This window comes from Asparagus officinalis, chromosome 6 (genome assembly GCF_001876935.1).
Source record: "Asparagus officinalis chromosome 6, Aspof.V1, whole genome shotgun sequence".
In the NCBI taxonomy this organism is placed as follows: Eukaryota; Viridiplantae; Streptophyta; class Magnoliopsida; order Asparagales; family Asparagaceae; genus Asparagus; species Asparagus officinalis.
In genome coordinates this window covers 47,830,071-47,844,520 of record NC_033799.1, presented here as the reverse complement: position 1 = coordinate 47,844,520, position 14,450 = coordinate 47,830,071, and the positions used below count along the sequence as shown (strand labels likewise).

Genomic DNA, 14,450 nt, shown 5'->3' with positions numbered 1-14,450 from the left:
GGAACTTGTATGGTCGACCAGATTGACTGTATGGTCGACCAGACAGGCTTCCTGAAAACTGTGTTGTCGAGACTGAAGCCTCTGGTCGACCAGGTCCATATCTGGTCGACCAGACAGAGATTTTTCTGAATCTCTGTTTCTGGTTGTTATATCTGGTCGACCAGACATTTCTTTGGTCGGCCAGAAACTATGTTATACATATTTTTAATAGTTTAAAATGTTATTCATTCGTTGATTAGACTTAGGATTATACTTAGAATATTTTCTATGATTTTCTAAGTGATTAGTGAGTTGTGTGTGTGATCAAGGCTTGTACAAAGTTTCTAAAAGAAATCACAGAATTGACAGAATTACATCTTTTGAACTTCATCTTTTGATCTTTGAAATCTTGTCTTTGAAATAGCCTTAATAACTTGATTGTTTCTTTGAGATGTATATCTTGAATCTGCAGTAAAATATGTTAGATAAACAATAATTTGTTATCATCAAAATACAAGAGATATTGTAACATCAACCATGTTTCCTACAATCTCCCCCTTTTTGACGATGATAAATAATATTGAAAAACATTAATTAAACATACTTACTCCCCCTGCAACAATGCATACATGTTAATTTAACACACAAAAAAAATAGCACTTATTAGTAATCCTAATATTGTATAACAATGCATACATGTCAATATTCAATATTGCAATAGTTGTCAATATTTCAATATTCTAATATATCTCCCCCTTTGTTATTTACAAAAAGAAGAATAGAAAGGGAGATAATAATAAATAATAAAATAATTAATACATTTCTTCAATACAACCTAATATTTCTTCAACATGACCTAAAACTTCAAATAAATCTTCAAGATTATGCACATAGTCCATTACATCTCCCATCCAAATAGGAAGACATAAGCTTGCAATGAAAATTAAGTTTTCTATGGGAGTCATATTGAATGTATTATGTTGTTTAAGAAGAAATATTTCTCTATTTATAACCATGGAAGTAGTTATTAGAGACTAACCATCAAGTAGTTATTTAAGAATTGGTTAGAAGAACTAAAATATGAGTTCAAAAATTTATGAAACATTTCTCTTATGTTAACCAAGATAAATAACAAGAATATTTGCTAAAAATAAAATTCATTAAGCAAAAGCAAACATACTTGTTCATTAATAACTAGCAAAAGCAAACATATCAAACATATTATTAATAAGAGTTTTAGAGTTCATACCGACCGTTCCAATTCCTACCACTTGACCCTTGTTGTTGTCACCGAAGGTAACCGTTCCTCCATCTTTAAATTGTATGGAAGAAAATAAGTCCTTGTTCCCGGTCATGTGCTTGGAACAGCCACTATCTAAAATCCATGTTTCCCTTTTATTAGGTACCTGCAAAATAAAAGAAATATGTTTTGGTACCCTTTAACTTTTGGGTCCATGAGATTAGCATTTAGGAAACCAAACCCAATAAGAATTTGGTTTACCTACATTGTATGAAAGATAGTTTTTAGAATCACAAATATCCTTTTTGTAATTTGATAAGTATATCTTTCTATCACTTAAACATGCATTTTTAGGAACCCAAATGTAGTTGGATTTTAAAATATTCTTACATGCAACTTTCTTCATATGCATTTTTCTATCATTATGTGAAAATACCTTAGAACTAGCATGCATAGATGTATCACTATGTGCATGATAATTACTTTTCACAAATTTAGAATATAAATAAGCATAATTTTTCTTTTGCATAGAAGAGTATGTTTTCTCATTACTGGAGTTAGAAACATATCCTAATCCTTGTTTACTCTTAGCAGGTAATTGATAAGAAAGTAGATTATCTAGATTCTCTTTTCCTTTGTTAAATTTACCTACATTCATTAATATAGTTTCATATTTGGTTTTAAGACTTTTAACATTATCATCCAAATTTGAAATACGAACTTTAAAGAAATCACATTCTTTTTTAAGAAGTTGATTGTTACTAGATAACTTGTAATTTTCAGAAAATAACTCTTTATTCTTCTCTTTAAGATCTTCTATTTGTGAAGCATAAGGAGAGACTAAAGTGTTATTCAAATTTTCATTTTCATTTTTTAATATTTTAAAAGAAGAATTTAGTTGCTTGTATTTCAAAAATAATTCGTTAAATGCGTCAAGTAACTCATCATGATTACTTACTTGATCATCATCAGATTCATTTGCCATAAAGCACATATTCGCTTGATGATCTTCTTTTTCCTCTTCTTCATCTGAAGATGACTGGTCACTATCATCCCATGTTATCGACAAAGCCTTCTTCTTTTTGTTCTTCACTTGTTCATTCTTGTTCTTTGTGAACCCGTTGAAATTGTTAGAAGACTTCGACTTTAACTTTTGTTGTAGGGGACAATCTTTCTTGTAGTGTCCTGGCTTATTACAACCAAAACAAGTGACTTTGTTAGTATCTTTGAATTTACTAGAAGAGAACTTACCTATCTTCAAGAATTTTCTGAATTTGCGTGTGATTATTTCAAACTCTTCTTCGTCATCGGAATCCTCATCATCAGTAGATGCTTGGAAAGCAAGAACCTTCTTGTTCTTATCTTCATTATCCTTTTTTCCGATCTTCAAGGTGCACCTCGTATGCCATCAAATTCCCTATCAAATTTTCTACTGTCAATGTGGAGAGGTCGTTGGCTTCCTCTATCGTGGTAGTCTTCTTCTCCCAATCCGAAGTAAGAGCCCGGAGGATTTTCCTAACCATCTCCACTTGTGTATAGTCCTTTCCTAACGCAATTAGAGAGTTGATGATGTCGGTGAACCTTGTGAACATTTCACCAATTGTCTCGTTATCGTTCATCTTGAACATTTCAAACCTGTGCACTAAAACAGAAATTTTTGAGTCTTTAACCTTAGAAGTTCCTTCGTGGGTTACCTCAAGTGTGTGCCAGATTTGATTTGCGGTGTTGGAAGTAGACACGCGGTTGAATTCATTCTTATCCATTGCGCAAAACAATGCATTCATTGCCTTGGCGTCAAGATTCGCATTTGTCCTTTCCACCAATGTCCATTCAGAGTATGGAGTAGTAGGCTTGTTGTAATTAGACTCCACTATGTTCCAGAGATCGAATCCTATCGATTGAAGGTAGATCTTCATCCTACACTTTCAGTAGTTGGAACCATCGAAAAGTGATGGTCTTTGAGTAGAATGTCCTTCCTTGAACTGTGATGTAGATGATGTAGCCATTGTTATCCTTGATCAACCTGCTCTGATACCAATTGAAGGATCGCTGCAATGGCACTCAAACACGAAAAGGGGGGGGGTTGAATAGTGTTTATGAAATCTAATGCGGAAACTTTAAATTTCAATAAAATAATATCACAAAGAGTAAGAAAGATCAAACCAATGTGTAGACAATCACAGAAAATTACATACGCAAACACAAGAATTTATACTGGTTCGGTCCTCCAGACCTACATCCAGTCCCCAAGCCTCGCTTGAGATTTCTCCACTATTTCCACTTGCAAAACCGCAAGCACTTGCAACCCGCAAGCAAACAGTACAAACTTGACAATCTTCAATTGCCAATGCCACAACAATCTCTTCTTTCAAGAGATTATCAAACTAAAATAAAATGGTACAACTCTTTCTCTTCCTATAAGCCTTAATGTGTAGATGTGAGTGACTTACAATAGGCTATAGGAATGGTTTTTGTTCTAGAGTAATGGAGTTTTTAATCAAGAACAAAACTAAAAATAACACTCAGTTTTTCTCTTCAAAAATGGAGTTAAGAATTCAAGAAAAACTCAAGTTTATGAAAAGGAATCTTGTTATTTAACTTCAGAACTTAACACTTATTTATAGGCACAAGTTTAGTTCAAATTATATCAAAAGTAACTGCCAAAACGTGCATAAAACATTCAAATCATTTTAAAAAAATGACAGTTAGAAATGACTGTATGGTCGACCAGATTGAGGACTGGTCGACCAGAAAGGCTTCTTGGAACTTGTATGGTCGACCAGATTGACTGTATGGTCGACCAGACAGGCTTCCTGAAAACTGTGTTGTCGAGACTGAAACCTCTGGTTGACCAGGTCCATATCTGGTCGACCAGACAGAGATTTTTCTCAATCTCTGTTTCTGGTTGTTATATCTGGTCGACCAGACATTTCTTTGGTCGGCCAGAAATTATGTTATACATATTTTCAATAGTTTAAAATGTTATTCATTCGTTGATTAGACTTAGGATTATACTTAGAATATTTTTTATGATTTTCTAAGTGATTAGTGAGTTGTGTGTGTGATCAAGGCTTGTACAAAGTTTCTAAAAGAAAAGACAGAATTGACAGAATTACATCTTTTGAACTTCATCTTTTGATCTTTGAAATCTTATCTTTGAAATAGCATTAATAACTTGATTGTTGCTTTGAGATGTATATCTTGAATCTGTAGTAAAATATGTTAGATAAACAATGATTTGTTGTCATCAAAATACAAGAGATATTGTAACATCAACCATGTTCCCAACAGAGACTACTTTTGATGATCAAAATATATAATCTTAGTTTTTAGATATAGCAAACATATTAATGAACTCTCTTATATCATACGAACTATATGTTTTGGGTATTATTTTGTTTTCTCATATCCGGTTTGTGTCCGCATATATATCCGCTTGTATATTTGTATCCGTATATATCAAGTTTTAGCGAATATAGGCATGAGTTTTCCTTACTAGGACATAGCTATATCCGTATCCACATCCATGATTTGTAAGCAGATGCGGATATGATAAGTATCATATCCGAGCCGGACCCAATCCGCTATCGCCCCTACTCATATGTGTTTAGTATCCGGTGGCCTTTTGAGCCTAGTGGGCCTTCTTCGTCAAGTTACTGTTAGGATTTCTTGTTATAATTTTATATAAGTCTCTCTTATGTGACAAAATCTTAGATGAGATTAGGATTTTGAATAAATTACGAGATGGTGAGTATGCATGTATATGTGAGGTCGAGAGAGTCCTCTTGTAATTTTTTTCTTCATAGTGAATTTTTTATATTGTTGCCCAACAGATGTAGGTTGAACTTTTTTTTTTTTTTTTGGTGAATGAAAAATTTTATTCACTACCAAATTTTTAAAGTTTAATACACCTCAAGAAAACTCAGTTTTCTTTAGAACAAAACTGAGTCACTAGTAGAAAATCACGTATTCTAGACGGAATATTCTAGACGGAATTTTTTCCGTCTAAAATGTATTAAACTAGACGGAAATTTTCCGTCTAGAATATTCCGTCTAGAATAAAACATTCTAGACGGAAAAGTCCGTCTAGAATAGTATCCTAGACGGTTCCTTTATTTTTTATTTTTTTTTAAAAATAACCAGATATTCTAGACGGAAATTTCCGTCTAGAATGGTATCCTAGACGGAAATTTCCGTCTATAATACACTGACCAATTTTTTTTAAAAAATTCACCAAATAAACCCGCGAATGCCCTCCTTTCCCCCCTAAAACGAATAATTCATCCCCAAATTCGTTTTCATTTCAGGAACCCCCTCCTACTCCTCCCTCTCTCTCTCCCCCATCTCCGGCGGCGTCAGCATCAACCCCTCCGCCATCTCCTTCAGCAACCCCGACATATTAAACAGCGCCTCCTCGTCCACGAACACCGCTGGCGGCGGCCGCGACGACAATGTCGACGGAGAAGGCATCGGTTGCCTCGGCGAAGACACCACTGGCCTGAACCTCTCCGCCGCCTCCGACGCAACACGCCGTATCTCCTCCGCGCTGCTCGACGCCACACGCGGCAGCATCCACGCGGAGTCTTCGAAGTTGAGCGGGGCCGACTTCCCTCTCAAAGCGATTGCCGCCACGTCGTGGGCTCTGGCGGCCATCTCGGGGGTCGGATAGGTGCACAGCCATATCCTGGTCTTCTTGTTCGGCTCCCGAACTTCGCACACCCATTTCCCGCCATTGCGCTCCCTGACGCCTCGGTACACAGGGTGGCGGGTTTCTAGCTGTGGCTGTAAGTTTTACTTGACTACGCTGTCAAATGTTGAATGTTGAATTCTAGCTATAGCTGTGAGTTTGTGTTTAAATTGAGAAATGCATGCCGACTGTTTGTTAAAATGCTTGTGTGAGTTTATCTGAATGAAATTGATCTTTACTTTGTGATTTATGTTTGTGAAGTGCCTCTACAAAGAGTGGAGAGGCATTTTGGGATGGAGGTTTGATCTACATGCATTCTTGGCAAAATTATGGAAGGAACAAAAATCAATTTCATTCAGATCGGTGAGATATTCATCCTACCTGCAAGAAAAGTATGCATGTACTGACACATAAACTAAAAATGATCTATAATATATGCAATTGGGTTTGAAGGAGAGGGCGAAACTCAATGAGAAGATTGTGGTTAGTTTGAAGTTTCTCACTTGATAGAAGTCTTCACGGGCTCAATTTTTTGTTATCCAATAGGGTTTAGTAATGATGTTGAACAGGAGAGAAGAAGTTAGGAGCGATAGTAGTCATCGGCTATACGAAAGTGTGTTGTATTGCTTTTGCTTAGTTTTATTTTGATCCTAATTTAGTGAATGGCATTACTCTAAACAGAGTGTAATCAATGACGCTGCTTCTGGTTGGGGTGTTGAGTGTATTCGATATGAAATAAGTAAGTCTATCTTTGTTTTCAGTGCATATTACTTGGGTTCAGTTCATATTACTTGGGCGGCAGTTTTGCTGTAATTTTACACATTGTTTTTGTTATTTGATTTAATGCAGTGGATGTAACACCTCCACCTAGAGTATTGACGGCTATGAAAATGCAAGTTGAAGCTGAAAGAAAAAAACGTGCTCAGATTCTTGAAGCTGAAGGTGATTACTTGTGAAAATATATGAGCTTATCATTGACATGTGTCATGTACTTTAACTTATAGACATTTCTTCTGAATGCTACTACAACATTATGGCATTGCAATATTGTCTCGTTTCAATGTGCCCACTATCATGTAGGCTACAAATTTGATTTTCTCATGGAGGCTAGCTGAAAATTATAACATTTTCATCTAGTTCACTTTATTGGCCTTTTGTAATCAAATGTAAACTTATTGATTTCTTTTATATAAACAGGAGAAAAGGAATCACACATCAAAAGAGCTGAAGGGAATAAACAATCCGCAATACTGACAGCAGAGGGTAAGTGGCACCTTCTTTTACTTGTATGTACTAATACTCAAATGCTAATATTGATAATCATGCTGGAATCAATCTATATAATATCTTACATATGTAATATGGAATTTGGTTGTCTAGTCTCATATGGATTTTTCGTGTCTTTCAATTATGCAATCTATGTATGTTTGTAAACTCTAAGCGTGTTTTGTATTTTTATATTATAGCAAACAAGCTCTCTTTTGGATTTTTATATTATAATCATCAAATTGTATTTTTAAGTATATGATATTCCAAAAATGCGTAATAAAAGCTTTCTCCTGGATTAAAAAGTCGAGTATCATGCTATTATAGTACTGGTTTTGTAAACTGTGATTTCCTACCTGTTTTTCCCCCTTCATTCCAATTCTAAGATATCCAGTAATACGAGACTTTGATGTTAATGGTTATCCAACTGATTCTGAATGCATACTATGAAAATCACAATTTATATTAGATCTATGATATTCACATGCAAAATAATAATTTTCTCGGATCAGAAGATCAAATATCAATATGCTTTAGTCAGATCATGATTTTATGAACTGTGATTTTACTCATCAAACAGATACTCTGCATATTACATTTCAAATATACAAACATATCTGGATATTTGATGTTGATATGCAAAGGGACTCTTTAAGTGTTTTCCTTATCATATCTTCTTTATGCTTTTTAGGAAAGCGATGATAATGGTTTCAAGAGGGACTCTTTTAGAAAAGTGTAGCTGAAAAAAATGTGGTTCAACCTCGCTTATGATAAATATTTACTGCTACTTCTGTGTAGATTTATGGAGCTTTCTACTTCATTGTCATTTCTGAAGGAAGAGGCCTCCTTCCTGCTTACTTTTTTTAAACATCAGACATAATGTGCTTATTAGAGTTTTTTTATATAAACAGGAGAAAAGGAATCCCAGATACTGGCAACGCAAGGTAAGTGTTGTCCGGCATTAACCTCATTGACTTCATATCATATATTCATATTGCTTGTTGATAGTCAAGTAGTCGTACTGAATTAAGTCTCCATAGTTCATTACACATGCACGATGACAGTTAGTTTTCTGATATGAATTTTCTGATTTATGCTTACTAACTTTAATTTTTGGGCATAATTAATTCATGTATTTGCTAACAAGAACTGAAACAAGCTAACTTAGCTAATAATGACTAAAAGATGCTGATTTAGCTAATGTGTTTGTTGTATGATTTGACATTTGAGTGTGCAATCATTCCCTGAAATCTTTAGTTGGGTATTCATTTTGTATATACAAACCGAGGTAGTCGAATAGAAGAATTTTGGTTTTTTTTTCCGTCTATTGTATATCCTCTATATGTGGTTTTAATTTTTGTTTCCCATGTTTCGCAGGTGTTTATCTGTTAACAGAAGTGTTGGTCATTGGAGAATTCAGGTGAGCTTTGTTGCTGTGTATTTTGGATCTCAATGCATTAGTGTGCATTCATGTGTTTTGATGGTGTTCCACTGTTTATTGATTGGTTCTTTTACATGGAGATATTATAAAATTGTCCATGAAAATATGTATCCTTTTGGAAATATGATATAATCTTTCACTAAATTATGGCTTCAGTTTGTATTATCTTTTATGTGAATCATGATAATTCAAAACATGCTTGGGTTGGGTTTCTGCGATGCTACTAAAATGAAGTCACTAGTAGAAATACACATATGAAAATATGATTTAGATAATAGCTTGTACTAAGAAATATGATACTCTACTTCGATAACTCCTTGCCTTATGCATAACCGTTCTTCATTTTGCAGCATTCCTGGCTATAATGAGGCATTCTGGAAGGAGTTGGATGGTGTCAAGCAAATCTGGAAGAACAGAAAGGAACTCAAATAGATTAATAATCATGTATCGATGAATTACATTCTTTCCTAGAAGTGTCATAGCCATTGTAAATAATTTATGTAAACGTTTGTAAATAATTTATGTATCTCTCTACTATTTTGGTGAATGTATTATTTGAATATAATTCGATTTGATATTGGAATTAATTAGATTGTGTTGGATATGAATATAATTTTTTGTTATTCAAGATTGTGTACATACACTCAAAGTAGATTCTGCAAAAAAAAAAAAAAAAAAAAAAAAAAAAAAAAAAAAAAAAAAAAAAAAAAAAAAAAAAAAAAAAAAAAAAAAAAAAAAAAAAAAAAAAAAAAAAAAAAAAAAAAAAAAAAAAAAAAAAAAAAAAAAAAAAAAAAAAAAAAAACACTGTAGCATAGTATTCTAGACGGAAATTCCGTCTAGGATGCTTAAATTCCGTCTAGAATACTTTTTAAAAATTAAAAAAATAAAAAAATTTAAAAAATCAAATTCCGTCTAGAATAAGATTTCTAGACGGAAACAAACTAGACGGGTATTCTAGACGGAATTCCGTCTAGGATACACATCCTAGACGGAATTCTGTGTATCCTAGACGGATTTTTCCGTCTAGGATGCCTCAAATTTTAGCAGTGAGTACTATGTAGGTTGAACTTGATCAACCTGACATTGTAGATTTCTGTTTTCTTCTTGTCTTTCTTCTTTTTGTTTTCTATTGTTACTATCTTGTGAGTTTATTGTTTGACCTCCTGATTGCAGAGATCAAAATCGGAAATCGTCAATTGCTAACAAGAGTTTAATTATCTGAATCCTAGAAATTGCTCAATCTTATCTGCATTGAAAATTTGATTAAACCTTCAATTCCAGTGAATAATTATCAGGTTAATCAAGGGAATCTTGATCTATAACTTTGCATGACATAAAATTTATTTTAGAGCAATAATTAGATGAATCACGGGAAAGGCTAGGTGCTGGAACCTATATGTTTCTAGTGAGCTAAATAAAAATAAGGCCACTGAGCTAGATAAAAATAAGGCCACTCTTACACGTAAGCTATAGCAGAAGGATGAACCCCATTAGCTCACAGAAGATTCTTGCTGCTAGGTCACAGTCACGAGTGAACTTTCAGTGGTTGCATAAATAATTATGAGGTACAATTTCTTCTAAAAGAAAATTATGAGGTACAAATTGTAGTAAGAGGTATAATTGTTGCTTTCATGAAACTGAGATATCATAATTGTACTTGCATGAAACTACAACTACGGTGATAATTATTTGGTTTAATTTTAAAATGTTACAACCCTTAGTTGTAACTAGTCATATAACTTGATTTTACTTTTAACAAATAGAAAATAAATTATTTTAAAAAGTTTTTGGTCTTTTCAAATATAAGTGCTTTTTTAAAATCACGAGTTTGAACTTCTATAGTAGTTGCTTTCTATTTCTCTAATTGTAGCTCTAATTTTTTTTTCATCTGCTTATTATTTATAGAGGAACAAGAATAATTTTACAGATCTGGTTAATTTTGTTATTTACTGGAGGATGGGGCTTGAGAACTTGCAAGGCAAGAAAAATATATATTGTTATGAATAGTGTATAATTTGTTTGCTCTTTCTGCCCTGAAGACAAGACTTGGGGCTTGAGAACTTGCAAGGCAAGCAACATATCGTTATGAATAATGTATAATTTGTTTGCTCTTTCTGCCCTGAAGATTAGACATGGACCAATGGAGATCCATTGGAGCATGCAAAGAGGAACTCTGCCTGGACAAGCATTTCGCCAACGGAGCAGGTGGAACACAGCGCATTGAAGGATTATTTGCACAATAATGACCTCTCTGCCTTAAATCCTCTAAGACTTTTACTATTGTATTATGTTCAACTATTTTTAAAGAATTTTTGTCTTAATTTTGTAAGAGGCTGCATCCTCCTTTTGGTGGATTAGATGTAATGCTAGTGTTATGCTATTATTTTTAAGTATTAGTTGTGTTGGCTTAACTATTAGGTGTCTAATCCTTGAGCATATTTTCTCTAATCCTAAACATGGTATCATACATAAATAAGTTTTGTAGTATATTATTGGACAACAAAAATGCATACTTTCAGAAAGTGTGAATTTTTTTTCTTTTTAACAAAGTTTTGTATTGTGAATAAATTTTCATGTTAAATTTTACTATAAAAAACAAAACAACAAAATATGATAAATGAAATTGAATAAAAATAAGATAAATTTTCTTGTTAAATTTATGAAAAAATATTTTAATCAAATTAAATTTATGTTAACAAAAAAAATTTAGGTACAAATAAGCTTGATATAGCAATAAACGTATATTTTGTAAACTGAATCTAACTATACGAACAAAGAGGCCAACGAATTTTGAGGGAAACTAAGATTCATATGAAATAATGGTAAAGTATGTAAATTAAATCAAGTGTAAGGGTAAAGAAGGAACTAATATTACCTTAGAAATAAGCTTAAGAAGGAACTAAAATTACATTAGAAATAAGCTTTGTATGAAATAAGGGTAGAATTTGTAATTTAAGTCAAATATAAGGGTAAAGAAAGAACTAATTAAAGTACATGTGGCATACTTCATAAGAAATAGGAAAAATTGCTTCTAGGCTCCAAAATCCAACTTTCAATGTGCCCCAGTCCCCCATATTTTTTTAAATGTGCTAAATTTATTTTAGGCAATAATTAGATGATTCACGGAAGGGCTAGGGTGCTGCGAACTATATGTTTCTAGTGAGCTAAATAAAATAGGGCACTTGGTAGATAAAATAAGGCCACTCTTCCGTAAACTATGCAGAAGGTGAACCCATGAGACTACAGAGATTCTTGCCTGCTAGGTCACAGTCACGAGTGAACTTTCATGGTTTGCATGAATATTTATGAGGCTACATTTCTGTCTAAAGAAAATTATGAGTGGGTAAAATTGTAGTAAGAGGTATAATTGTTGCCTTCATGAAACTGATGATATTCATATTGTATTGCTGAAACTTACAAACTACGGTGTATATCCCCCGCGCAGTTAGTTTAATTTTAACAATGTTACACCTTAGTTTGTAATAGTCTATAAATTGATTTTACTTTAACAAATAGAAAATAATATTATTTAAAAAGTTTTGGTCTTTTTCAAATATAAGCTTGCTTTTTTAAAATCACGACGTTTGAACTTCTATAGTAGTTGCTTTCTATTCTATAATTGTAGCTCGAAATTTTTTTTCATTGCTTATCTATTGTATAGAGGACCAAGAATATTTTACAGATTGGTTAATTTTGTTATTTACTGGAGCCCGATGCGGCCTGAGGAACTGCAAGCAAGAAATATATATTTTAAGAATAGTGTATAATCTTGTTTTCGCTCTTCTGCCTGAAGACAAGACTTGGGGCTTTGAGAACTTGGCAAGGCAAGCAACATATCGATTATGATAATGTATAATTTTGTTTGCCTCGTCTGCCTGAAGATTAGACATGACAATGGGAGATCATTGGAAGCATGCGCAAAGAGCGAATCTGACATGGACAAGGCATTCGCAACGGGAGCAGGTGAACACAGCGCATGAAAGGATTATTTGCCACAATAATGCCTCTCTGCCTTAAATCTCTAACGTTTACTATTGTATTATGTTCAACTATTTTTAAAGAATTTTGTCTTAATTTTGTAAGAGGCTGCATACTCCCTCTTTTTGGTGGATTAGATAGCTATGCCTAGTGTTCATGCTATTATGTTTAAGTATTAGTTGTGTTGGCTTAACTAGTTTAGGTGTCTAATCCTTGAGCATAATTTTCTCTAACTCTAAACATGGTATCATACTAAATAAGTTTTGTAGTTATATTGGACAACAAAGAATGCATACTTTACAGAAAGTGTGAATTTTTTTCTTTTTAAACAAAGTTTTGTATGTGATAAATTTTCATTTAATTTTACTATAAAACAAACAAAAAATGATTGAATCAATGAATGTGAATAAAAATAGAAATTTTCTTGTTAAATTATGAAAAAATATTTAATCAAATTAATTTATGTTAACAAAAAAATTTAGGTACAAATAAAGCTTGAATAAGCAAATAAACGTTATATTTTGTAAACTGAATTAACTATACGAACAAAGCAGAGGCCAACGAATTCTTGATCGAACTAAGACTTCATATGAAATAATGCGTAAAGTATGCTAAATTGAATCAGTGTAAGGGTAAAGAAGGACTAATATTACCTTAGAACATAAGCTTAGAAGCGAACAAAATTACATTTGAAATTAAGCTTTGTATGAAATAAGGGGTAGATTTGTAATTGTAAGTCCAATATAAGGGTAAAGCAAAGCAACTAATTTTAAAGTACATGTATACCTCATAAGAATATGGGAAAATTGCTTCTAGGTCCAAATCCACTTTCAATGTGGGGGCCCAGCCCCCCCCCCCCCCCCCCCATCTTTCAACAAGTGTCGCGTTAGCCCTTTTTTGAAAAATTTATGTCCAGGTCCCCTCTCCTCAAGTTACAATGCAACCTCTTTTCACCCCTCCCCTAATCAATCCCCGATTTTACCCCTCTCCTCACCTCTTCCTCCTCCTCCGTTCCTCTGTTGCCCCTGATCCCCCGACCTCCCTCGCAACTCGCCTCCTCCCTCGCTCGCGCACGCCAGCGCTACTCTCAAGCGTTTGATCGCCTTCCTCCCCGCTCGCCTGCTCCCCTCCCCGCCGTCCTCCTCCTCGTTCCTCCTCTGTCCACCCCCGCCTTCCTTCCCCAGCTCCCGCCTCCCGCCTGCTCCGTCGCGCAAACACCTTCCTAAGCGCCTCCGTCGCCAGGCCGCCTTCCAAGCGCCGCCGCCTCCTCCCTCCCCCACTGCACCTCCCCCTACACCTCCCTCCTCCTCCTCCGGCCCCCCTCTGCCCCCTCCCCTGCTCCGTCGTCGGTGCCGTCCCGAGGAACTTCACGTGGCTGGTGGTGATCATGGTTATTATATTATCATGTTAACTCTTAGGGTTAACATGTTAACTCTTAGGGTTAACATGTTAATTTTTACGATTAACATGTTAACTCTTAACAGTTAACATGTTTTTCTTTTTGGTCAATGAAAAAATATTTTATTCATCACCAAGTTTTGAAATGAGAGTGCTACAAAAACTACTAGAGAAAAAAAAACTCTGGCAATCAAAATTAGAAAACTCACAAACTAATTACAATTTCCCTATTTTATCTCTCAAGTGTTCAGGAATATCTTCATTTAGAACTTTTAAGAGCAATGAAATCTTCACTTCTCTGACCAGTTGATCAGGACTATGGGTTTTTTGCTGAAAAATCCTCATATTTTTTCCTTCCATATCCAGTAGACAGTCCCAGACAATACCATTCTTTTTAGCTTCTTCATAAACCCAACACCCCTCAAATTGTTGCTGTACCATCCCAAAACATGATCCCAACT

The 14,450-nt window shown here is 34.2% G+C and overlaps 2 protein-coding genes across 2 annotated transcripts; one reads left to right on the top strand and one right to left on the bottom strand.

Moving 5' to 3' along the window:
* Positions 5,537-5,872, bottom strand: LOC109846144 (dehydration-responsive element-binding protein 1F-like). Its single transcript, XM_020415367.1, has one exon. It carries the CDS (start codon positions 5,870-5,872, stop codon positions 5,537-5,539), a length of 336 nt encoding a protein of 111 aa, XP_020270956.1.
* On the top strand, positions 6,342-9,160 carry LOC109846142 (stomatin-like protein 2, mitochondrial). The gene is made up of 7 exons (XM_020415366.1): positions 6,342-6,389; positions 6,588-6,645; positions 6,756-6,848; positions 7,104-7,169; positions 8,084-8,116; positions 8,550-8,592; positions 8,964-9,160. The coding sequence occupies exons 1-7, from the start codon at positions 6,342-6,344 to the stop codon at positions 9,043-9,045; spliced, it is 423 nt and encodes a 140-aa protein (XP_020270955.1). The 3' UTR covers positions 9,046-9,160.